The sequence below is a fragment of the Microcaecilia unicolor genome, chromosome 12 (assembly GCF_901765095.1).
Source record: "Microcaecilia unicolor chromosome 12, aMicUni1.1, whole genome shotgun sequence".
Lineage (NCBI taxonomy): Eukaryota > Metazoa > Chordata > Amphibia > Gymnophiona > Siphonopidae > Microcaecilia > Microcaecilia unicolor.
This window is the reverse complement of record NC_044042.1, coordinates 452,693-479,562: the sequence shown is the minus strand read 5'-3', so window position 1 is coordinate 479,562 and position 26,870 is coordinate 452,693. Positions and strand designations below refer to the sequence as shown.

The window sequence follows — 26,870 nt, the reverse complement described above, 5'->3', positions numbered from 1 at the left end:
CTATAAAACAAGTTGATGCAAAAATCCATCAAACCAGCAGTATCTAAAAATGACTAAAAATCAAGATCTATTAAAAAAAAATGAAACACTAGATAGTTCAACTCTGCTCTAATAAAAAGAGGAAGAGACTGCCAATAAGATACCGCAGAGAAGGAAAACATAGATTGACCTTTCTAGCGGTCAAAGCACCAATTGACTATTCAAACCAGATGAAAATCTAGGCGCAGAAGCACATGCAAAATTTATCACCAACTCCGATGTGATTCCGTATAAAACTTGAAACGTCAAGCATACTGATTTAAGCAGAATTCTTTCACATATTGAAAGCCAATATAATTTTGCTGTGTAAGATGAAATACTGCTAAATTTTATCAAGTCTGTAAATTAACTGCACCAAGGTATTCTGGATTAACTGAAGCTTTTTCAGCAATTTTGAGGATAAACCCAGATAAGGAACATTGGAATAATCGAGATATGCATCTGTCTCTTAGGCACTTATTAAGCAGGATAACTTGGACGCTTTTAATGAAAGGGACCCATATAAAACGGATGACTCTCGAGAGGATGAGGAGGAAAATGATGATGACAGCAGCTTGGAAGGGGAGCCCTTCCCTCTGGAGCGGGATGAAGTGATGCCTCCCCCTATCCCACACACTCCTAGTGAGAGGCTGACCTTTCCCAAGGGTCTGCCTTGGGCTCCCAAAGTCAGGTAAGGTTTTGCCTGTTGTTCGCTTGGAGGGTGGAGAAAAGGCTAGAAAGGTTTACATTTTTAGCTGTGGCTTATTTTGGTTTGCTAATGGGTTGTTACCAACATTGAATAATGGATTGGTCCCTTGTTACAGGTTTGGAGGGGGCAGGTGAGCTAGTGAAAAGATTAATACAAATATGTGGGATAGGATATGCGATAGGACTTGTCCTGGAGCATAAGAAATGCCATTCTAGGCCGACCATTTCTTACACAATGCCAAGCATCAGCATCATATCTCCTCACTTTCTGGGACTTGCACTGGCTTTCCGTTTTTTTTCCTTCCGAATACAATACAGTTACATAACATAAATATAAATACAGTTATATAACATAACTCCTTCCCTTAGTCCATTCTTTCAACCTTCCAACCCCTGCCTCCTTTTCTTCCTTTTCTGAAATCACTGAAGAGGAAACTACACATCTTATTTCCTCCTCGAAACTAACTACCTGTTCCTCTGATCCTATTCCCACCCATCTACTTAGCATTCTCTCTCCTACTGTCATCCCTTTTATCTGTCATATCCTCAATCTTTCACTGTCTACTGCAACTGTTTCTGATGCCTTCAAACATGCCGTAGTCACACCACTCCTTAAAAAACCTTCATTGGACCCTACCTGTCCTTCCAACTATCGCCCCATCTCCCTTTCCTATCCAAGATACTTGAACGTGCTGTTCACCGCCGTTGCCTTGACTTTCTTTCATCTCTAGCTATTCTTGATCCACTTCAATCTGGCTTTCGCCCTCTTCATTCAACTGAAACAGCGCTTGCTAAAGTCTCCAATGATCTGTTCCTGGCCAGATCCAAAGGTCTGTATTCTATCCTCATCCTTCTCGATCTATCTGCAGCTTTTGACACTGTTGATCACAGCCTAGTCCTTGATACGCTGTCCTCACTTGGATTTCAGGGCTCTGTTCTTTCCTGGTTTTCTTCTTATCACTCCCATTGTACTTTTAGTGTAGACTCTGGTGGATCCTCCTCCACTTCTATCCCACTGTCAGTTGGTGTACCTCAGGGATCTGTCCTGGGACCTCTTCTTTTCTCCATCTATACTTTTTCCCTTGGTACTCTGATCTCATCCCATGGTTTTCAGTATCATCTTTACGCTGATGACTCCCAGATCTACCTCTCTACAAAAGAAATCTCAACCGAAATCCAGGCCAAAGTATCAGCTAAGTGATATTGGTTAAAAGTAAAGGAAAGCTTTTAAAAAGGGAGAAAGGAAAATCATACTTGCCTTGTTCCTCAGGGTTAGTGGATGAGCAGTCGGAGATATCTGTGAATAAAAGAAATAATACCCAAAGAATCAATTCTTAAGGGTTATAGCAAAAGAAAATATATTTCATATTTATTTTGAGAAATTGATGCATGCATAGTTGGGAGGATACTTATCTAATAAGTGTTCTTTAATGACGAAGGAGGTATCTACAGGGAGAAAACAAGTAAAATAAGGTTATTAATGGAAGACATGTTTGGAAGGATACAAAGTTAACATTTGGGGGGGGGGGGGGGGGGTTCTGATGTAAAGTGAAATTTATTTGTTGCTTATGCTACAAGACATAAGAATGTTTTAAATAAACGTGTTATATTGTTCCAGAAAATCTCATTTTTCCTTATTGCCTCCTAAGAAATAAGGAGAAATCCTGAATTTAGTTTATATTTCCTCACCTATCCTTTGAGGGTAGGTGACGAGGTTAGTTTTTGTGGTCCTCTACCCATTCCTGGGTGCTGGGTTCCGGAAAAGCTGCCACGACTACTGACGACAGGCTAACCGGAATCCTGCTTCTACCTTACATCACACCCAGGCGTGAGGGGGTGGAGCTACAATACACAATCTTTAATAGGTTTTATTATGACTCTTCTGTATTTTCTTCAAACTGTTTTATGTTTCTTTGTAGGGGAGCTGTTTTCATCCTCTTTATGAGTTTTGTTCCTTTTCTCTTCACTCTTTGTAGTTTTCCCTGAATCTTTTAGAGATGTGGCAAGTAGAACTGTACATGCTATTTAAGGTGTGGTCACAACAGTTTTCTATAATTTTTTTTTTATTAACTTTTTCTTTTCATAATTTTTTTTTTCTCTTTCCCTCATGTTCCATGTGTCTGCTTTCTTTCAGAAGTTACCTTATTCTGTAAACTCCTTTCCTGCATATGGGAACGGTGGTATATTAAATAAACCTTCAACCTTTCTTAACATCCTGTTTGCTCTTTTGGCCACTGCTGCATACTGAGCTGGAGTATTCAATTTATTGTCCTGAGCTCCTCAACAACAATAAAGAGAGAGAACTCCTGAGTCCTCTCTATATTGTTCCACCAGACCAGTCCAGACACTTGGGTTTGTACTGTCCTGTCAGCAGGTGGAGATTGAGAACTGTTGAGCTCTGATATCATCACATAAGAATCCTTGTGCAGCCTGTGGCCAGTCAGTATTTCTCTGTCTCAAGCAGGTGGTAGGCTTCCCATGCAAGCTCTAGAAGGACTTTATTTCCATTTGGACAATCATAAATAAATAAAATTAGGGGTGTAACATCTGGGAATCCCAGGTTTATCCCCAGCCCTGACCAACCCTTTTTTTTAAAGGGTTAGATTTTTTCTTGTGCCTTGGACCTTTCCCTTGGGGGAAAGTCTTGAGTGCACAAACTTAATTGTTGCTTAACAGATAGTTTGAATATGAATTGTCTGTATCAGTGCTTCTTAGGTCTTTACCCACAGTGGTTTACCTGGAAATAAAAGGCTGCTCCTGAAAGGCTTTTGTTTTTGATTCAGTTTTCTTTGTCGGACTAACCTTCAGGTGTGGTCAATTATGTGTTTTTGCTATGGCAACAGAGGATAAAAACAAATGCTGTTTTCTTTGCGGGGCTTGAGGATTGGCTTCTGTGGTAGCGAGAAAATGGCAGTAGTAGGAAAAGAGAGCTGCAGTTGCCTTTTCAACGGCCTGTATTCACAGCATCCATTAGTGCTGAGAGCACATTTGGTGAGCTGTTGGGTGGAGTTGCAGACATTTGTAGAGCAGCCACCTGGTGTTTTCTCCATTCCTTTAGTAAGGCATTATAGACTCAGTGTAGCAGCATGATCAGATGCAGTGTTTGGGGCTGAAGTTCTTCGAGTGGGGATTTCAAAATTCCACCCATCTTGAGGATTCCTGTCCTACATCTCATGGGTTCTGGACTGGTCTGGTAAGGATGACAAGGAAGGATAAATTAAGACTTTCCTGGTAATTTTCTTTCCTTTAGTCCTACCATACCAGTCCAGAGGCCTCCTGAGTATTAATTATGTGTGTGGTGGTAGAGTATGAAAGATTCTGGTGCATATATTGAAGAGTTAGACTTGTCTTGAATTTGCTGGTTGCATTCTGTTATAAAATATAACAGTTTACAAGTTCATAGGAAGGAAAACACCTGGTCCCCACCGCTTTGTTACTTGAAATATTGATCATCTAAGGCTGCATGGAACCCTTACAGGACAGAGTTTGCAAGTCTTTTGGTCTGTTTCCATTTGCTGGTTGACTAACACAATCCCACAGGTTCTGGACAAAGAAAATTACTGGTAACACTTAATATGTCCTTTAATCATTGAGGCCTCTGGCAGAGTGAAGCTATTAAGGGAGGTATATGAAAACTAACCTAGATAGAGTTCTGTAACTTAGTGAAGCTGCAGTGTGGTAGAGCCCTCTTGTGGGACCATAAGATTGCATTTCAAAATATATTTTACTTACATGCTGTAAGTACATAAGCGCACAACTATGGAATGGACTGCCAAAAGCAGTGAAAACAATCCATGATCACCTAACTTCAGGAATTCACTAAAAACTAACCTCTTCAAAAAGGCCTATCCCACCGATCCAACGTAAATCCCCACACCCAGCAACACAGCACAACCAATGATCGTACTGGACTATTTACAGCCTTCATTCCCTTCGACCCTAATTCACACCTACCTCATTTGACCACAATTTAACCTTGTATTTGTTATCAACCGAATTGGCAAACGCCTCTACGATACAATGTAAGCCACATTGAGCCTGCAAATAGGTGGGAAAATGTGGGGTACAAATGTAACAAATAAATACCAACATTTCACTTGAAGGATATTACTACTAGAGCTAAATTAAATTATCAAGTAACAGGATAACATCCACTTTGAAAGTTGACACTTCTTTATTATTTACTGTGTGAAATCTGATTAGTTCCTTTTATTCTGGCTGATGATTATTTTGAAACGTTTCACATTTTTTTTCCTGTAGAGAGAAGGACATTGAGATGTTTCTGGAATCCAGTCGCAGTAAATTTATTGGCTATACGTTGGGAAAGTGAGTATTGAACCTCACGGAGGATCTGTAAGTAAGAGTATCTCACCCAAATTGTTTTAGAAACATGAATCTATACCTTGCTGTACTACTTCTAGTAGTATTGTGTGCTTGCTGTAGAATATATTATTAATCTGCATCAGAAACGCATTATAGCTGATACCATTTGATTTGTACTAATTTAATGTATCTGTGAGGGAAAAAGAGCAGTTGCACTGATTTTGAATAGCAGAGATTCAATTTGAATTTAGGTTGCCTGACTATGTCGTCATAATTGAGATGTACGTTCATTTGAAATGTCTTTCTTCAGAATGAAATTTCATTCATTTTGTTTCCAGTTGTAAGTCAGCCCTGAGCCTAGAACCTCCACCTGAAAATGGTTGGTTCACATCATGAAATGTAGTTGAGAAGGAAGCCAAAGGTTAACAGTGAGGGAATCCATCTCTGAAGAGACGTCTTTGGCCCTTGGCCAGTGACGAGATGATCATTTCAGCTGTGCTGGGGAGAAATAAGAGAAAAATGGGAGGTATTTATCTGCACTATAAGTGACAAAGTTGGTTTTGCTCTTCCTAATTAGCACTGAAGAGTGGCCTAGTGGTTAGGGTGGTGGACTTTGGTCCTGAGGAACTGAGTTCGATTCCCACTTCAGGCACAGGCAAGTCACTTAACCCTCCATTGCCCCAGGTACAAATAAGTACCTAAGCCGCTTTGAGCCTGCCATGAGTGGCTGCCATGAGTGGGAAAGTGCGGGGTACAAATGTAACAAAACAAAAAAAAAGATTATTCTGAGTCTTTTGTTTTTCAAGATTCAGAACAACCTTCGTACCGATTTAGGACAAGGAAAACCAACTTTATCTCTTATAGTGCAGTTAAATGTCTCCCATCTGCTGCATGTAGGCCTATAATTATCTGTGGTAATGTTGAAAACTTGAGATTTTACAGCATGCAATATGAGATGATCCTTTTCCTCCCTCTCGGGGGCGTAGGACTGCACAATATGGATGTATTATGGCTTCTGTGTTTGCAGTAATGGTGTTCATTTCATTTCTCTTAGTGACACAAACACTGTAGTGGGTTTACCCAGACCAATCCATGAAAGCATCAGGACTCTGAAGCTGGTGAGCTGACTTTTTTGTGTTTTACTAATTTTATTTCCATAATTTTTGTTTTAACAAAGACAGCATATTACTTCACATTGCTTTTTCCTAGGTATCTTCATGACTAACAATTTTTTATTTTATTTTACATTTATACAGTTTACAGGCATGAAAAATACAGAAAAAGATTCCATCTTACATATCCGAGTAATACATTCAAGTCCACATCATGGGAGATACCTTACATTATTGTTGAAATCATGAAGCAACAAAGTAAAAAGTTTGAATTGGGCCAGTTACATCTCTGAACTTTTTATTTATCCTCAACAATCTGAAATTATAAAGGAAAATCAGTTGCACTCTGTTTTTTCCTTTACTGGTTTCCTAGCAAGGAAATTCTCAAGCAGCAGTGGGTCCAAAAACACACATCTATTATCCTTATAATCAAACATTTACGTGGAAATTTTGGGAAACATTTTGCTACCACTTTTGACTTTAATTGAAGAAAAGCTTTCCTTTGGGTAGGCCTAGACACATCAGGAAAAAAAATACTGCTTGTCCATAGAACAACAAATTCTTTTTATGGAAATAAGCCTTTAAGACGGCAAACTTCTGCTGTTCTGTTTGTAAAGTAACTAATAGCGTAACACGTTTATTAATAACATCTTGGAATGATTTAAGAAAATGAAACTTCCAAGCTGTCAGGTGAATAAATTACATCATTACCACCCTCCATTTGGATATGTAACATCAAGTTATCCTTAGACACTGCTGTGTACTCTATAAGTTTAATCATCCAAAATATATATGACCTATTCAACAAGCAATATCTCATATACATATATATCACACTTCATGAACTAAATATGTTTCTCTTCATTTATTACTGCATCAATAACATGAACAGATTAGATCTTACATAAAAATCAGTCTTAATCAGATCAAACCTTACCAACAATATATCTTCTCAACAGAATGTTAATTAAAACCACTCAATATTTAAATGTTCTTCAGATGTGTAAAAAAAACACTTGCTGACAGCTATGCAAAAAGGTTTTTGCTGCCAGATCTTCAAGCGATACAACACTTATACTGACCACAATCGTGGTTCATTGTCAATAAGCTCAAATGTCCAAATATCAGTGAGAGAGGTCCGATTTCATTTACATATTGTCGGAAAATCCAATTATTCCGCTTCAGATATCTGTATCAAGTCCAAATTCTTTCAAACAATCCATGGATCCCAACACAGGCTGTGTTTCATAAATTTTTTTTTTTAATTTTTTTTATCATTTTACTTAATTACATTCACATTTATCACATAAATATAAGGAAAACAGAAATTAATATAAGGAAAAAGAAAAAAAACATTTTCTTTCAACAATATATATAATTGTCCACAATTGGGGGATCCAAGATCAGGGAAACAAATCTCAAAGAAAATAAGAAAAACACCAAGTGGTTAATCTTACAAATTCATATTTTCTGAGGGAGGAAGGTTAATCGGTAATTGCAGCCGGTACAGTGGTAACTAAAGGAAGTTGCTGCAGAGGGTTCTTCATCTGTTCTTTTAACTCCACAAACTCTTGTAATTTCTTGGGTTCAACAAATAAGTAATAAGGAAATAAAAGTGTGTTTCATATATTAACTTTCTCAGGAGATCCTTTATGAAAAATATATGGGAATCTCAGCAGAAAATGAATGATATAGCTTTACGCTGATGAACACATTTATACTGACAACAATAAGGCCCAATCTATCTCCTTATTCAATCCCAGGGGCTGAACGGTTCTCCAATTAAAAATAAACCACTGTTCCCTCCGAATTAATTCTGCTTCAACATTACCATAACCCTCTTGCAAACTATTGATGACTACGAATCACAAATCCTCCACTACATGACCTAATTGCAGCCAATGGCTTACTAAAGGGGTATCAACTTTCTGCAATCGAATATTACTCAAATGCTGAGCTATACGCAAGTTGACCTTGCGCGTTTTCTCCTATATACCATAGTTGACAAGGACAACATATGGCATACACTACATTCGGAGTATTACAATCAGTAGGAGATCTTAAATAAAAATATTTATTGATGGTATCCAAATGCGAGTAGTACTCAAAGCATGTTTACAATACACACAGGAATTACATGGCATATGACCGCCCATTTCTTGATGACCCTTCCGAGTATTGTAACGTTTACGAGATGAAAATCTCACCCATATTCTTATCACGGTTGCAAGCAAACCGTGGCTTAACCTCCAAACTCTGATGTATGGACAAAGTTGACCAATGCTTCAAAATGATTTGTTGTATCTCTCGTGTCTGGTTACAATAGTGTGTGCCATATGAGGAACACTTGTTTACTGTTTTCAAAAGGACAGGGAGCATGCAGTGAAGATAAGTAGATAATTTAAAAGAAACCAGAGAAAATATTTTCCTTTGGTGTGTAATTAAGCTCTGTAATTTGTTGGCAGAGAATATGATTTAGTGTAGCAGGGCTTAAATAAGATTTGGACAAGTTCCTGAAAGAAAAGCCCTTAAACCATTATTCAGGGGGACTTGAGAAAATCTACTGCTTATTCCTAGGGAAAAACAACTTGAAATTTACTTTACCTTTTTGTGATCCTGCCAGGTACTTGTAACCTGGATTGACCATTGTTGGAAACAGGATATTGGGCTTGATGGACCTTAGGTCTGTCCCACTATGGCAGTGTTTTTGTACTCACACTCAGCTGGCACAAGTAAATATGTAATGTTAATAAGGGAATCAAGTATACATATATATTCAAATTTATAAACATTAAAAAATTTTAAGGTATGGTGCCTCAGTGATGCTAATCCCAGATTTGCTTCAAAGGGATTCCATCTGCATCATTATCTTCATCGGTACAATTCATTTTTATTTATTATAACTTCAGATATTTTTCCCAATTTTTAAGAGTATAATTTTTAGTAAATCTTTAATAAACTTATTTTAAAAAAATAGATTTCACTTTAACTGAGGAGTAATTTTTCAAAAGGGGAACCGTTTGCCGACTTGTTTAGCCAATAGCTGTTTCAAGGTGCTCCCTGGAAATGAGCACTCATAGTTAGTAACTTGATAAATGAAAAACAAGAATTCATTCAGCATTTTTAATATATATTCTTACAGTCAATACCTTTCAGTGCATTCCAAGTTGACTACACATGTCCTCTGCTACTATAAACATGATTGTGGTATATTTAAAAAAAATAAATTTATTAAAAATTTACTAACAATAGTCTTAAAAACTGGGGAAATGATCTGAAGTTATAATAAATAAAAAGTTATGGCACCGATGAAGATGGTGATGCTGATGGAATCCCTTTGAAGCAAATCTGGAATTAGCATTGCTAAAATTAAAATGCTTTTGTACTTACATATCCCCATTTCCAGAAGGTCTGGAACATAAAAAGTCCCTGTGCACTCTTATCAAAGGCCCTCCTCTTTGTCAACTGATATGGCCAGCAAGGATGTCCCTTCTTTAGCAAGCCATAGTATATTAAGGAGAAATTGTATATTGTTGCTCACCTGCCTTCCTGATATGAACCCTAATCTTCGTTGTTTAATTTTGGCGGAATACTTTGAAGTCTGTTGGCCAAGATCTGTGCAAGAAGCTGAATGTTCAGGTTCAGCAAGGAGTTAAGTCTGTATCAACTACGTCGTTCTGTGATTTAATTATTCAAATGTATGTATTAGTTCCCGACAAAGAGAGCCAACCTACAGGAATGAACCTAATAAACTAATGTAACAAAACAGGTAGCAAATAGAAACACGTGATTCTTGATATAAGATTGTTCATACCATAGTCTCTTTTTTGTGCAATTGTAGATAAGCCTTAGGGTTGTAACAGTGTGATGTTTGTTTCTTCTTAGCACAAATACACCTCTATTGCTGAGGTCCAGGTTCAGCTGGAAGAAGAGTATCTCCGGTCTCCTCTGTCAGGGGTGAGTTCCTTATGGTGTGTTTGTAAAAGCAGTGTGATTTCAGGTCTTGCATCATGGCACTTAAGCAGGTCTGCCTATGAGTGAATAAGGTGGGTTATATGTTGTTGCTGTGTCTCTTGGTCATAGCAAATGTATTTATTTGGATTTAGCACACACCATTTCAGTTATGGCTCAAGTCACTGCTTGTCACAGGATTGGTAGTATGGAATGTTGCTATTAATTGGGTTTCTTCCTATTACTTGTGACCTTGATTTCCCACTGTTGAATAAGTACATAAGTAATGCCACACTGGGAAAAGACCAAAGGTCCATTGAGCCCAGTATCCTGTCCACGACAGCAGCCAATCCAGGCCAAGGGTACCTGGCAAGCTTCCCAACGTACAAACATTTTATACATGTTGTTCCTGGAATTGTGGATTTTTCCCAAGTCCATTTAGTGGTTTATGGACTTGTCCTTTAGGAAACCGGCTAACCCCTTTTTAAACTCTGCTAAGCTAACTGCCTTCACATAGTAACATAGTAGATGACGGCAGAAAAAAAGACCTGCACGGTCCATCCAGTCTGCCCAACAAGATAAACTCATATATGCTACTTTTTGTGTATACCCTGCCTTGATTTGTACCTGTCCTCTTCAGGGCACAGACCGTAAAAGTCTGCCCAGCACTATCCCCGCCTCCCACCACCGGCTCTGCCACCCAATCTCGGCAATGAATTCCAGAGTTTAATTACACGTTGGGTGAAGAAACATTTTCTCCGATTTGTTTTAAATTTACTACACTGTAGTTTCATCGCATGCCCCCTAGTCCTAGTATTTTTGGAAAGCGTGAACAGATGCTTCACATCCACCTGTTCCACTCCACTCATTATTTTATATACCTCTATCATGTCTCCCCTCAGCCGTCCCTTCTTCAAGCTGAAAAGCCCTAGCCTCCTTAGTCTTTCTTCATAGGGAAGTCGTCCCATCCCCGCTATCATTTTTGTCGCCGTTCGCTGCACCTTTTCCAATTCTACTATATCTTTCTTGAGATGCGGCAAACAAAATTGAACACAGGATACTGGGCTAGATGAACCATTGGTCTAACCCGGTATGGCTATTCTTATGTTCTTAAGATGCGTTACATTAAAGTACGGTAGGTAGTTACCTCTATTTGTACTGTTTTAGGATCTTGCTAGGTACTTGTAACCCGGATTGGCCACTGTTGGAAACAGAATGCTGGGCTTGATGGACCTTCAGTCTATCCTAGTATGGCAGTACTTATGGGAGGAGTAAGTGACTTGCCCAGAATCACAGGGAGTCACAGTGGGATTTCAGCCGAGCTTCCCTGGTTCTCAGCCCACTGCTGTAATCACTCTGCAGATGGAGAACTGTCTCATAATACTTCGGTGACTCATGCTGCCAGCAGAGGATTTTGACATGTTCTGTCTTTTAACTCTTAACCAACAGAGGAGTTGTTTTCTTAGTATAGTTATTGGAGAGATGAGAGGACAAAAAGGAGGATGCTGATTAAAATTCAAAATCTGTATCATGAGTTTGGGGACTTCCAGATGGTTGAGCAACTACCAAGGGTTAGATTCATGCTAATGTCCAGTACAGAAGGTGATGGCTTAGTTTAATGGACTTTTTTTTGTGTGTGTGTGGTGGGGCTTGTCCTGTCTACTCAGGGAGAAGAGGATGTTGAGCAAGTCCCTGCAGAAACACTTTATCAAGGACTCCTCCCCAGTCTACCTCAATATATGGTAAGAATATTCAAGCATTCTGTTCCAACCTCATCTATGTAAATGATAGGGTGAAAGAGCTGTGCATTCATTGAAACAAAATGAAAAACAGTCTGGTTTCATTAAAAAAAAAAAAAAAAAGGGTCAAAATGACATTAGTGGTTGTTTCAGGAATAGTGTTCACTATTGCAAAAACAACCCCCCCCCCCCCCCCCCCCCCCCCCACCGAAATGAGGAAAAAGAAAAAAGTATGGCCATGCAGGTTCTTGTGGGATCAAGGCTGGCCGAATACCCTAGGCATATCTTCAGCCATGCATCCCCCCTCACCACCCCAGGGGCAGCTGAAGACCTTATACCACACCCTTCCCATCATAATCCTGAATAGCCCCTTTCTCTTCCTAATCCCCCCCCCCCCCCCAGTCAACAGTCCAGCATGTCATTTCTTCCCCCTCTCTTTCTTTTCCTCCTACTAGGCATGATGCTGCCCCCCCTTCCAGCCTCCCTCTTTTGGAGTTGAAAAGGAAGGTTATTCTGGTATTGGCCTGGGACAGGCCTGTACTGTCAAGTTCCACTTCCTCTTGGAGGGGGGGACAGGATGTGGGAGTGCTTGAACATGGACCTGCGCTTCAAGACCCCCATTCCAGTGCTGAATTGGCTTTCTTCAGTTTGGGAAGAGGGAGGGTGGCAGCAGCAGCAAGAGGGGGAGAGAGTTACTCTGTTAATGTGCAGTTTGCATGGCTTCCCATTGAGGAAAGAGTGATGTTTAAAATGCTTTCAAGTACCTTTAAGTGATTGTACGGTCAGACACCTTCTTACATGGTCTCACTCTTGTCCCCATTGTTGGATCAGGGACAGAACTTTTAAGACCTTCTATGAGGTTCTACTTTGCTAATCCAAAGGGATTAAAATATAGGAAGCTCTATGAGAGATCCGTACATATCAGATAGTGAAATTTTGGCATGCCCTCCTTGATAACTTACTTTTTTTTTTGGACAGATTTAGATATCTTTTCAAAAGAAACTGAATACTATATTGTTTCAGATATATTTTTTTTAATCATTTATTTATAATTTTTTCATTTTACAAGGATCACTTGCAAAACAGTAAAACAGAGATGATTGTACATTAAAACAATATTAGAAGAAAACAATCTCAACGAACTAAATGGATTTTATACAATCTTTCTCTTTCTTAGACCACAAAATAAATAGGGAGAGTGAAACAAGACAAGGAGATCAATTTAAACAGCAAACAAAGAAAACGTGGTATTAACCCGATTATCCCCAGTTATTATTTAACTAAATCATTATTCCACGTTGATCATCTGGTTGGTTTCTTCAAGACCATAACGGTGCATAGTCCATCAATGTTTCGGATATTTGACGGGAAAAACTTTGAATGAATGATTTTATATATTACATGTGACGATTTAGTTTGTGTTCCGATTTAAAGTGATGCTATTCTATTCCTGGCTTTGTTTTCAGCTTCTTCTTGTAATCCGTAGTGAACTTTCTTTGATTTATTTACTACCTTTCTGTGGTACAATCAAAGTGGTTTACACATTTATGGTGTCTAGTGAAATAGAAATAGATGTATTGAGATGAGAGATCACGCCTGTTCTGCTATAGCCCTCCAATTGCTACCATCCTAGGTGTCACGATTGGGGAAAGTGAGCCCTTGGACCATGACGAAGTTGGCTCCACCTGTGTGGCGTAAGCATCATGCAGGCTCTCGTCAATGGTTGATGAGGACTGCCTGGTAGGGTCTGGATTTTGGCAAAGGCAGGACCTGACTCAGACAGGCAGAAGCATAGTCCTAGCAGACTGGCTGGAACACAACAGGGTATGTCTAGAGGTTGGCCTTTAAGAGAGCCCTTGGGGACTGGCCTGATCGAGGCGAGGGAGTAACTGGAACAGCAAAGATGGAGACATGATCAAGCAGGGCTGGAAGCAGGAACTAGCCAGGCAACGACCGCTGGAGAGGCACAGCTCTTGGAAGCCTGTTGCCGAACCACTGGAAGAGTGTAGAACACTTCCTTATATATCCCTAACCAGGAAGTGAAGTCATCTGTCAGCATCCCATCTAGGGCTATAAAAGGGAAAGACTGTTACACATTACATGCTGCAGGACTCACGCAGCTTCCTGAACCAGGTGTGGGGTGTGACCCAGGCAGGGTCAGCCCTATACGGATAATATCTTTTCACCCACTTTGCAGAGAACCATCAGTGCTTTTTTTTTTTTCTGTGGTGTTCAATCCCCTGTAACGCAGGATGTAAGGCTAGAGTTTAGCTTCACAAATGAGACATATAAGATTCGATTAAAGCATCATCGGAATATACTGCAGTAGAGACAGCAAGAACAGGTTCACAGTCAATCATTAAGTAGGTTATTGCACTGCTTATTTTGGAAGACTCTTTTGGATATTAAAACAGTTTCGATGTGAACAGAAATTTTTCAGTCAGCAGTAAAAGGTGGATCATTTAGTGGGGGGGGGGGGGGGGTAGTAAAAAATATATTTTTTTATGTTACTGAGAACTAGGACAGTCATAAGATTTGAACCTGTTCATATAAATTTGGCAATTCTAGTGCTGAATTTTTAGCATATATTCAGCGGGTATAGTAAGGTTTAAATTGACAGGATAGCCCTTGTGTATGTTTTCCTGTGATCAGTGCATTCTCTACTAAGTTGAAAAATGTAATGGAATGCATGCTAATGATTTTCATACAGAATTACACTGTAGACACTATATAATGTTAGCTTGATATTAGTTGAAATAACTTTATAACATGGTTGAGGATTGGACCCCTTTTTTACATATTAAGCACTATAGAGCTGATATAATGCAGATCACTTATAACGCAGTCAAATCTTGGACCCTAGTGCCTGCATATAGAGTATTTCAATGTCGCAAACTGTGCTAAATTATATCACAGTTTGTTTTAGTTAGACAGTGGTGCTGAATATTTACTTATCAGCTATTTGATAGGCCACCATTCCAAATAATCCACCTTTGGTGAAGAATATACCAACAAACAGAAAAAGCGGAGATGGCTAAGGGGATAATGTTACTGGAGCCACACTGGTAATAAATTTTATTTTTGACCCGAAATGGCCCTGTTTCAGCAAGTGCCTGTGTCAGGGGTCCTTGTTTTTCAGTGTCAGTAAACATAATGTGTTCACAAACCTTAGCCTCTCCTATAATCAATCCAACAAAGTACTGTTACACCATTCAAAATGTCATTGAGAGAAAATCTTCATAAACTCACTCCTTCGTGATCTGACAAAGTGTGACTGGTGACATCATCCCCCTGGTCATCCCCACTTTTTGCTTTTTCTGTGGAATGTTTTTGTTCTTATCCTGTTTCTCTTCTGATGAATATACCAAAGCATTATTGGGAAGGTAGACTATGCAATATCTTACAATAGAAGAACTGGACAGATTCATAGGACAATATAAAATCTCCTTAAGATAGTGAAATGACAGCAAAGCAACACACAAATCTGGGAAAGGGAAAAATACGGGATATACTGAAAGACGTGGGAGGGGGACGGGGAGCAGGGTGAACACAACCACCTGTCAAGAAAGAGGCTGATGTGGAAAACAAATAATTGAAAAGCCTCACACCATAGCACTGCAGCCTGGAAAAACTTGGTAGAAAAGCCATGTCTTCAACCGGGTTTAAAATTTCCAAAGAGAGATTCCAAGCACAAATCTGCCTGCAGTGAAGTAAAGTTTTTTTTTTTTTAATTTCCCATTTGCTTGAAGAAAAGTGATAATCTCTATTTATTTATGTTACATTTGTACCCTGTGCTTTCCCATTCATGGCAGGCTCAATGCGGCTTACATGGGGCAATGGAAGGTTACGTGACTTGCCCAGAGTCACAAGGAGCTGCCTGTGCCTGAAGTGGGAATCGAACTCAGTTCCTCAGTTCCCCAGGACCAGAGTCCACCACCCTAATCACTAGGCCACTCCTCCACTCCAAGTCAAGGAGGTCATGCCATAGAGCTAACATCTGTCTGACCCCTTCAGGATGAAACAGATTAATTTGAAGTGTGCAGGGGGCAGTGGGGAGATGACAGCTCAGGCTTTAACGACAGGTCTGAGCTGACGTTAAATTTCTGGCGGTAAGTGAATCGTTGCTATCGTCGGTATGGTTAGTGCATTCCGAATTGTCTACATTTCAATGGTAGTTTCTCATTTGCATTCCAGTTTCGTTAGCTGCTACTGCCATCGAAAAATAGGCTTTAGTGCATGGAAAGGATAGGAAATTCTTCCTTAAGGGCTCATTTAACGATGAAAAACGTTTAGTGCATCTGGGCCTAAGTACTGAAGCTGCACTAGGAAGTTCAGAAATTCAGGTAAAGATTTATTAGAATAGCATCAGACTTCTGCAAAATAACAAAGCATATTGTGCGCTATCAGTCTGGCTCTTCATTCTTCAGGTAATTTTTTTTTTTCTGGGCCTATCTTTATACTGACAGTACAGAATGCATAGAGTAGTCTAGGTCCCTTCCCCTTCTCCCTGGTTCCCCATATCCCTAATAGTCTCCTTAGATCTTCCAGCACAATTCTCTTGTTCCTTCTTTCTGTGTCATGTCTCAATGCTATACATACACGGATTTTCAGTGGTATGGGCCCTGTTCTCTGGAATGCTTTGTCCCTGCATCTCGGACTAGAACTATCATTACAAACATTCAAAGAAGGTCTGAAGGCATTCGTATTCAGGGATGCCTATGATATGTAGTTTAAGCAGAAGCCAGTGATCCTAGTTTGCAATGAAATGTTTAATTGTATCGTGGAGTTCACAAGGTGTATACTAGAATTGCTTGTGTTAATAAGAATGTTTCCTAGCACAGTGACTTCAGAAATAGGAAATATTTGAGCATCAGACCATTCCCTAGTGTGGATTATGTGAATTGTGGGGAGAGAGGAGGCTGGGTTTTTGGAGGTTGAATAAATCTTTACTGAGAGACAAGTTAGTAGGTGAGGGAAGTGCAGGAAACTGTTGGAGAATACTGACAGAGGAGTGTAGGAGTAGATTTCATATGGAATACATTGAAAGCAGTAATCAGGAGGTGCTTTGTGAAGTGGTGGGACAAGGAAGGGAAAGGTTGTAATGTTTGGAAAACCTGGTAAAACTGCAGAAGTGGTGCAAAGACAGTCGAAGGAGATTTGAAAAGAATTATGGCAGGTGAGAGAGAATCTAGAGGAGTTAAATTTTCAACTGATGAGACTGAAACAAAGGTTCTCTATAAGGAAGGAATAAGCCAGGAAGATTCTTGCAAGGTAGCACAAAGCAAGGTCAGCCGTCACAAATGTGAAGAAGATAAAAGGGGAGGGGAATGGAATGAGTTTTTATTTATTTCAGTTTTCTATTCAGCACAATCTTGCATTCTCGGCGGATTAGAAAGTTACATCACAAACGTCTGATCAAAAACAAAACATCACAGATAGCAAAAATTGTTTCCTTAGCCATGTTCTTGCCTCTCTGCCTCACAAACCTGTAAAACCTCCCAGTTCCTCAAACACTGGAGGTACGACTGGAACCAGCTTCACACCACTTTGCTCAACCCAAAATTTCTCAACCTCTTAAGCAGCACTTGATGGTCAGTAGTATAAAATACTGCTTTCCATCATCAAAACCCATCTTAATCAGATCAAGTCAATACTAGTAACGTTTCTGTACTACACTTTTTGGCCTGAATCCAAATTGATGAAAAGATTGAGACTCAATATAATCCTGCAGCTGGTGTAATACCACCTTTTCTAACACCTTTGCCAAAAACAGAATCGAACTTATTTTTCAACAATGGGAATAACACACCATTTTTAATGCCAAAGGCACTACTCCCTCATCCAGCAACCTATGTACTAACTCACTAATTATTTCCGCAATGGATCTCTCATAGCCTTAAAAATGGTGACAGAACAAACATCCAATTTGCAAAAGGTATTATTCAACTTTGAGATTATATTTTTAGTTACGTTTGTACCCTGCGCTTTCCCACTCATGGCAGGCTCAATGCAGCAGGCAATGGAGGGTTAAGTGACTTGCCCAGAGTCACAAGGAGCTGCCTGTGCCGGGAATCGAACTCAGTTCCTCAGGACCAAAGTCCACCACCCTAACCACTAGGCCACTCCTCCATTCGACACTTGCTTTGGGGACACTGATGCAAACTCATCCCAAGTGGTTCCAAAACTAAAATTTGCTTCTGATTGAGCTAAAGGCAATTCTACAAACTATATAAGACTAAACAGAAAAAAATATCTAAATCTGAGACATGGTTTGATTCCGAACTGCTTGTTCTGAAGCAAGAGTGCAGGAAATGTGTGAGAGTGTGGAGGAAATCTGGTCTATTAGAACAAAGACAATCTGGCATTCAAAAATCTCATTATACAAGCAGTTAATAACTAAAAAGAAGAAGAATGTGTATATTAATCTGATTGATGGGAAGTCCTAGATAAACTCTTTCATTTGGTTTTTAATCTAAAGATAATTTGATGCCTGTGGCAGCTTCCACTTCTGCTTTGGCCGATGATTTGGCTTCTGTTTTGAGGAAAATGTATCTAAAATTCATAGATCTCTAGCCTTTTCTAATGCTGAACCTGGCGAGTTGATAATTGTAGTAGGGATGTTTAAGTTGACTCTGGAGTTGTTTTCCACTTTTGATCATTATTGAAGTGAGATCGCTTATGAGTAGATATGTTAAAGCCATTTGTAGCTTTGATCCTTTTCCGGCACATCTCATGAGAGAGATGCCTGAGAAAGTTTTGTCCGTTTTAACTGAGTGCTTTAGCAATTGTTTATCTGATGGCCAGTTTCTGACCAGATTTGGTGACATTGTTTTGACTCTTACTCCCAAAAATCTTAATAGTGATCTGTCAACTCCTAGCAATTATTGCCCTGTGGCTTCAATTCCTATATTTACAAAAGTTATTGAAGGATATGTTTCACAACTTTTGGACAGTTATTTAGTTGATAAAAATATTCTGCATTCATCAGTCTGGGTTCCAGAAAAACTATAGTACTGAGACAGTAATGGCATCCATTGTTACCCAGAGCAAGGCACTTGTAAGTCAGGGACAGAGAGCTGTAGTGGTCCAGGTTGATCATGACATTCTTTTACTTAGATTGAGTGAAATTGGAGTTTGTAATTGTTGCATTGGTTTAAAGGTTTTTTTTAACATCAAGGAGGTATAAGGTTCAAAAGGATGGTAATTGTTCTGCATATTGGAGCTCCAGATGTGGGGTTCCACAGGGGTCTCCTTTATCGCCATTGTTATTTAACCAACTCCTCGCTTCAGTATCCTCTTGTCTGTGTCCGAATGCTGGATTGCACATAATCGATTAAAATTAAATAGTGATAAGACTATAGTTAGGCCCCAAAGATGCAGTTGAGTTCTCTTAACCATTTACTATTGGCACTAATATTTTTTCTTTTGTATCCTGCTCAGAAATTTTAGGAATAGAGGTAGATAATTTAATGACATTCTCCAAGCATGTGAAATCCTTCATATTGAGGAAGTTGTGAGCAATTTGCAAATATTTTGAATTAATACTTGAACCAATAATCTGAAAGCACTTATTACCGTCTAGGCTAGACTACTGTAATATGTCCATTTGTTGTTCTAAAACTCTGACTAAACGATTACAGTTAGTCCAGAACACAGCCACCTAGTTGTTAATTTCAGCAAATAAATATGAGTCAGCCTTATTATTATGAGACTCCATTGGCTTCCTAAATATACAAGATCAAAGTTTAAGCTTTGTGTATTAACGTTGTCTATGGCGAGGCCCCTCTTTGTTTAACGGATTGGATTATTTTATCACATATGAAATATGAGGCTAGAACCCGTAACTGAATGTTATTGGCTTTTCCTTTTTATTAGATGGATTACTAAACGCAGAATGTTTGATTCTTCTCTATTATTATCAAGTTGTCTCTGTAGGGAATGTGTTACCTTTACAACATTGGTCTCTGACTAATTAAGTTTTTAGAAAGGCTCTTAAGACAATTGTATTCACAGAATCAGTCTAAGATGAATGTCAATTATGTTAGTGTGTGTTGATCTGCAATGTGACATGTATTGGTTTTTCGTTATTTTTTCAGATTGTAATCCGCAGTAAACCATTCATGGTATTTGTGTAATATAAGCAGAGAATAACATAATATCTGCAAACAATTGAGCTAAAATTCCTGGTTTTGTGGTATGTACAACAGCAGTTAACTTCACCACTACTTTAAAAAAAAAAGATCTTTAGACTCAGCTACAGAAGTTGAAATTGTGTTATCAAAATATTCTTTCTTAGCCACTAACACTACCTTATTGAGATAATTCTGTTGCAAACCACACTTTGTCCTCTCCTGACAGACTTTCGCCATGCCTGCTCTAAACGCCTCAAATTCTGTTTTAAAACTTTCAACTCTGGAGTGAACCAGGGAGCAAGAACTGACCTGTGCTTATTCCTCTCCTCCAATGGTGTTACGTGTTTGAAAGTTTGAGACAATGAGGAATCCCGTTTCTTTACTGCATCCTCCAAAGATAACTGAAGGTTTTGAATTTCAGGTAACCATGCAGCTAAAATATCTGTTACCTGAAAAGTACTTCCTGGTTCCCTCCTCGGCACCTTTTCTACCATTCAGTTTAAAATGACATGTCATTTTCCTGTGATCCAACCATGGAATTGGATCTACGTGAAGACCTAAAATACCAGATTGCAGCAACAACTTACCCACGAATAACATATCTAATGTATGTATCTAATGTATGACCAGCTTCATGATTGGCTATATAAAAGGTCTAATACCATCCCAATCAAGTTAAGACCTCCGTAAAACTTGATACAATGTGCTCTTGACCCACAAGATCCATTACGATGTTAAAATCCCCCCCAGTAAAATAGTGTCCTCTGCTGAGATAACATGAGCACATAGACATTTCTCCACTTTTTTTTTATTTATTTATTTATTTATTTAGTTTAACAATTTACAAGAATATACATATTTTACAGGAAAAACAGAGGTAGTAAAATTCAAATAAAGAATTCTCTTCCATAAACCAATCAATTATACGTCATAATTTCTACTCTTCCTTAGACCACTACATGTGGGGGGTTAGTCTTTTAAACCAGGAGAACATAAGATTTATATAATAAAGAAAAATGGCCTGACTCATATTCTACCCTCTTATCCCATGTTAACAGTATGTTCAAACTAAGGTGGATTCACATTGGAAAGCTTTTTCTGTTCAAGAAAAAACTTTAAGTGATCTGGTTCAAAAAAAACATATTTTACATTCAAATATTTGGTTAAACATTTACATGGGTACGCCAGCAAAAAAGTGGCTCCTAATGCCCTGGTTTCTTCCCTCAGTGATAGAAATAATTTTCTCTTATCCTGTGTAGTCTTTGTGACATCCGGAAATATCCAAAGCCTTGAGCCACAGAAACTCTTCTTAGAATTCTTAAAGTATAATTTTAATAATGAATTCTTATCTTGCTCGAAGACAAAAGAAATTAAAAGTGTTTGACGCTGAGATATTACTGACAAAGATTGTTCCAAGAATGCTGTTAAATCTTGTAAACTATTTCCAGCTTCACCTTGAGTTTCTTCCCTCAATTCCCCCTGACTTTTCTTTTGCAAGGAAATGTAAAAAATTTTGTTCAATGGAGGAATAAGTGAAGGGGAATATTGCAGAATCTCAATTAAATATTTTCGAAATAGTTCCGTTGGAGCAATACCATCTACCACTGGAAAATTCAAAATCCTTAGATTCAAACGTTTATTATAGTTTTCAATTTGCTCTATTTTTCTCATCATCAACGTTTTATCTTTTATTATAGTCATATTAACTGCTTTCAGCGTTGTTAAATCTGTTTCAATTGACTCAAACTTTGTGGTATAGTCAATTTTTACTTTCTCCACTGTTTCTGTCAAGGTATTTACTTTACTCACTAGAAGTCTGGTCTCCTGGGCAGTATTCGTCACTATTTTTGTCAAGGCCTGAATAGCCTTCCAAATCGAATCCAACGTTACCACCGGTGGGGTTGATAACTCCAAAGATAATTCCTCTGCTCGTTCTGGGGTGGCGCCGTCATTTTCGGGCCTGTCTCTGTCACCTTCCGATGAGATCAGGTCCAACATCCCCCCTCTCTCGCGAGCAGGGCACGGCGGGGTGTTAAACTCCGGCGGTGAAAGAGATGTTTCAACAGCCTGGAATGGCGTCGCTCCTTCGGCATCATTCACAGCGGCTTGCACGCCGGTTCCTCTAGGGCAGCTCGCTACGAAACGATCCAACGTTGTCTGGAGAGGCGTAGAGGTAAGGAGCACCGACGGCGTGTTCCTCACCACGCCTTTTCTCTTAGTATGAGGCATTAGATTTCTCTCCGATTTAGTATTTCAAAGAAAGAGAATAACATCCAGCAACATCGGAGCGTTCAGCCTCGAGTGTGAGTCGCCATCTTGGACACGCCCCCTCCATTTCTCCACTTTTATTAATAAAACAATTATAGGGTAAGGAGAGTCAAGTATCAGTGGAGGAAATCAAATAGGTATCTGTCTAATTTGAATATCCCTTCACTATCATCAGAAGCACAAGAAAGGGTTAATTTACTCATTTCTGTATTAGAGGTTCAGAAAATGATTAAGCAGTTGCCTCTGGAGAAAGCACCAGGTTTGGATGGGTTGTCAAGAGAGTTTTTGTTTTGTTGTTTTTTTTTTAACAACTTTATTTTAATAATAGATCAAGATAAAACATACAGCCATAACAAAACAAAACAAAAAAAACCCCCAGCTCAGTACAAATATAACCTCACCCATTCTTCCCCTTCCTCTGCCACCCCCCCCCCCCCCCCCCCCAAGCATGGCAAGGTCAATAGGGAAAATCCCCGGATAATCCAGGGAACGTACAGCATAGTTATGCAGGTCTATGTCATGGGGCATCAAGATCCACTCCCGACTGGTGTCAAGTAGCATAAGATGCCCAGTGCTTTTGAAAACTAAGAATTCTGATAGCGAATGTCCATTTTAAATATAACCTTCACCACTGGAGGCGGCACGGGGTTCTTCTAGGCCTCCACCAGAACAATCTTGCCTGCAACCAAAAAGTGTGTGACCAGCTTATGTATATCAGGCTTTACCCTCCCATGGCTGAAAGTGCAGCAAGCAATTGTCCGCTGAAGCTATTACATATTCCCCACGGCTTGGACAGCCTGTCCAACAATAGCCGGGACCCCGACCATGCATCTTCACCGTTTGTGGGTGGTATAATACCAACATTATAACCGTTTATTATTATTATTAATTACATTTGTACCCCGCGCTTTCCCACACATAGCAGGTTCAATGCGGCTTACGTAGTAAATAGAATTACAAAGTCTTGAAGGAGAATGTTACAAGTTGTAGTAAACATAGTAGTAGTGGGGTTTTGAGGATATGTAAATTGAGCATGGAGAGGTAAACAAAGATAGGATGAGCAGAAGGAGAAGAGATTGGGAGGGGTAAGGAGTAGGAAGGATGGAGAGTTTATAACTACTCTCCACCGGCCACATGTTTTGGTCCTGTCGTTATACGTCTCAACTGTGGACTCGTATCCTCAACGAGATAAAGAGCTATTGGGGATGTACTATTCAGAGACAGCCTTTACTCTTATTTGGAGAATTCAAACATTCCAAACCCACCCTTCCAGGCTTTTGTTCATTCCTACAGAGGGCCATATTGATGGGGAAACGAGTCATCCTGCTTCACTGGAGAGAAAACAGGGCACCACTAATAGGAGTCTGGAGGACACAAATGATAGAACTGCTGAAGATGGAGAGGCATTGAATCCACGACCTGGCCTCAAAAGAGGGTCAGATGCTCCAAAAAACGTGGGCAAACTTTTGGGACACACTGCAACCCACAGCACGCAGCAGAGCCCTCAATTAGCAGTACCACAGTCAAAAGCAATGATAGACCAAAGATTGGTATCTTGTGTTGAGAGGGGGGGAGGGTGGAAGGGGGTCTATTGGGAGGGAGGGTAAAGGGAAAGGGGGAGGGTTTGGGATGGGGGGAGGTTACGAAGTTTGTTTGTATTGTTCTTCCAACCATTAGGAACTTGAACAAGTATACCAGAGGTGACATCCTTCAGCGAAGGGCTACAAGAGCCAGGGCCCATTGCAGCTGAAGGCATTGGCTGGCATGTAACCTCAGGCAATAGGCAACTTTATGTGTCATCAAGGACGCTTTGCGGACGACATCACTTTCCGCTAAAGTTATGGTGCTCCGCACATATTATTGTAGCGCACGGTGATGTGACCATAGAACCTATGGGGGTGAAGAGGTTGGGGGGTGGGGAGAAATGTAAAGTGTATGATGGTACTGACGAAATGATGACTCATTGTGCTTATGTTTGGTTTAATGTCTTGTACAAGTTATGTTGCCTGCACGCTATTAATAATAAAAAAGATTTAAACATAACTACTCTCCACCATAGAACTAGAGATGGACACCTTCAAGAGGGAGCAAAAAGCCCTCCTAGCTCTTCAAGTCATGGCTAACTCCCAGATCTCGCTCTCTTCTCTGTGGATATTTCAAAATTGGAGTCGTGAACAACAACAGTGCAGCATATAAACAGAAAACGCAGCCTGTAGTCATTCCCACTCCCCCCCCCCCCCCAAGTGCACGTTCCAAAGCAGTCTCCTCTAGGACCAGTTCCCCCTCAAGCCCTGCGATTAATGTAATTGGTGGGGTGGAGATTCTATATGATTTGTTCAGTAGCATGTATTTTGTATACTAATTGCTCTAACTTCAACACAGGGTATTAGTTCTCTATTAGCATTGACCTGCTACACGAGAAGTAATTCAGTGCACAAAAAATTGGTGCTATAAAGAATTAAACACATCTGCTTGCCACAATTTATTACACTGTTTTATTTGTGGAGGTAGGTTCTGGGAGGGGGGGGATGTCATCTAAATTTTTCAAAAATAAGTGATGGGGGGGATTAAAGTAAGGGTATGCAGAATTTTAGATTGTCTTTGGTTTTCGCAAATAGTAGCTATATTGTGGCAGACAGGCCCTTTAGATAAATTTCAAGCATTGTCCCCTTTCTCTCGTGGTATGTTAGAACAGGCTTGTCCATGTCCAGTTTTTGAGGGCTGCAAAACGGCCAGAACAGGATATCCCTAATGGGCAATCAAATCTCTATCATGCATATTCATTAAGGATAGTCTGAATACCTAGCCTGTTTGTGATCCAATATTTGTGTCTTCAGAGAACTGCTTTATTAGCGGGAAATAAGTGCCTTACAATTTATAACTACCTAAAAAATAAGCCCTTGGTTACAAATTATATGTACTTTCCCAAAGTATTTACCAGGCTTACAATCTTGTTCCATTCTGTGCCACATTTCTTTTGGTCTGTATTGTGCCACCATGACCTGACCAATGTTTCTTTCCCAGATTGCTTTACTGAAGATCCTGCTGGCAGCAGCTCCCACTTCCAAAGCCAAGACTGATTCTATTAACATCCTGGCTGATGTTCTGCCTGAGGAGATGCCGTGAGTACTGTGCTCTGCTTCTATGTCTAGGAGTTACATTTTAATTTGCGAGTGAACCGTTGAGCAGGAGACTGATGCTGCTGATTGGCTTCCAAATGTGTTGCTGTTTGAAAACTGGGTTAGTGGATGTTCCATAGACCAGCTCATGCCCATGTAGGCAGTGCTTGGAACAGTGCTACATTGCTCAACCTCTCAGGATGCTCCTTAAAAATGTGTAAGCTTTATGTGCATGTTGTGCCTCTCTCTTCCTCTTTGTCATGGTGGATACTTGCCGTGTATTGAGTCATTCTGGTCCCCTGCTAGTGAAGCAGACTCCTGAGAATGTGCCACTACAAGGGAAGACACTTCAGTGCATATCACATCCTCGGTGAACCAAGTGACTGTTCATACAGGGATCTTGAGACTTTTATTGCCTTTTCAGCACCACAGTACTACAGAGCATGAAACTAGGAGTGGATGTGAATCGACACAAAGAGATTATTGTCAAGGCTATTTCAGCTGTGCTGTTGCTACTCCTTAAGCACTTCAAATTGAATCATGTCTATCAGGTATGTGGAGAGCTCCCTGGAGCTTTCTGTCTCGGCTTCCTCCCTGAGGTGTGTAAGGTCTCAGGTAGTGGTGTACCTAGAGTAAGAAGGAAGCAAAAATACATACATGCAAATATCCTTTGCACTTATAATAGTTGGTCACATTTGTTCTAGTAGGAGGGGGCAGCTTGTCTCATGCCTTGTCCGTTGATATATAACACTGTTTCACATCTTTATTCTGATCATTCTCCTGTGTAATATCTGCCCTGCCTTGATTACTCATCTTTCCGCGTTGATGCATAATTACTAACTGACTTACTGCTGTTTGACTTGTTTTATTACTGTAGAACGTTTCTGATCTTTGTCTCTTTTTGTAAATCACCTGCTAGGCTTATTTTTATTTATTTTTACCACTTATGCCAGCTGGATAGCTCTTATTTATGACTTACAGCAGGGCTCCCTACACAGGCCCTGCACTCTTGCATTTCTCAGAATACCTACAGGATGCTTTGTAGTCTTTCTCTTTTTTGGGGATACCTTTTGTATGGTGCTCTTTACTCTTTCTCCGTCAGGATTCCTCTTTTGGGATATCTAGTCTTCTCTCCTTGGGATTCATCCCTTGTTCTCTCTACCCTCTTCTCCCTTTAGGGCTCTATTTTGAGTTTCCTCCATGGGGTTCTCTACTTCTTACCCAGCCCTGTATTTCTTTTTAGTTTGAGTACATGGCTCAACATCTGGTCTTTGCAAACTGCATTCCATTAATTCTGAAATTCTTCAATCAAAACATCATGTCGTATATTACGGCAAAGAACAGGTAATTTTTTTTTTTTAGTTCGGTCTTTTTGTTAGTTATTTAACTTATATAACAGAAAAACGGTGAACTGAGCTGCCCTACATAGCAAATAAAACAAAGAACCTGTAATCTTGATAGTAGCTTTGCACAGAATGGAAGGTCGGAAGCGATGTGGAA

General features: G+C 39.7%; 1 protein-coding gene across 2 annotated transcripts in view; it reads left to right on the top strand.

The window, feature by feature from the left end:
• STRIP1 (striatin interacting protein 1) overlaps positions 1-26,870 on the top strand; it is a 70,899-nt gene that overhangs the window by 29,639 nt on the left and 14,390 nt on the right. For both annotated transcript variants that reach the window (XM_030221909.1, XM_030221908.1), the window contains exons 10-17: positions 492-709; positions 4,987-5,052; positions 6,104-6,167; positions 10,047-10,118; positions 11,780-11,854; positions 25,276-25,373; positions 25,795-25,921; positions 26,614-26,714. In XM_030221909.1, the coding sequence (XP_030077769.1) occupies positions 492-709; positions 4,987-5,052; positions 6,104-6,167; positions 10,047-10,118; positions 11,780-11,854; positions 25,276-25,373; positions 25,795-25,921; positions 26,614-26,714 (821 nt within the window). The remainder of the gene's footprint in view (positions 1-491; positions 710-4,986; positions 5,053-6,103; positions 6,168-10,046; positions 10,119-11,779; positions 11,855-25,275; positions 25,374-25,794; positions 25,922-26,613; positions 26,715-26,870) is intronic.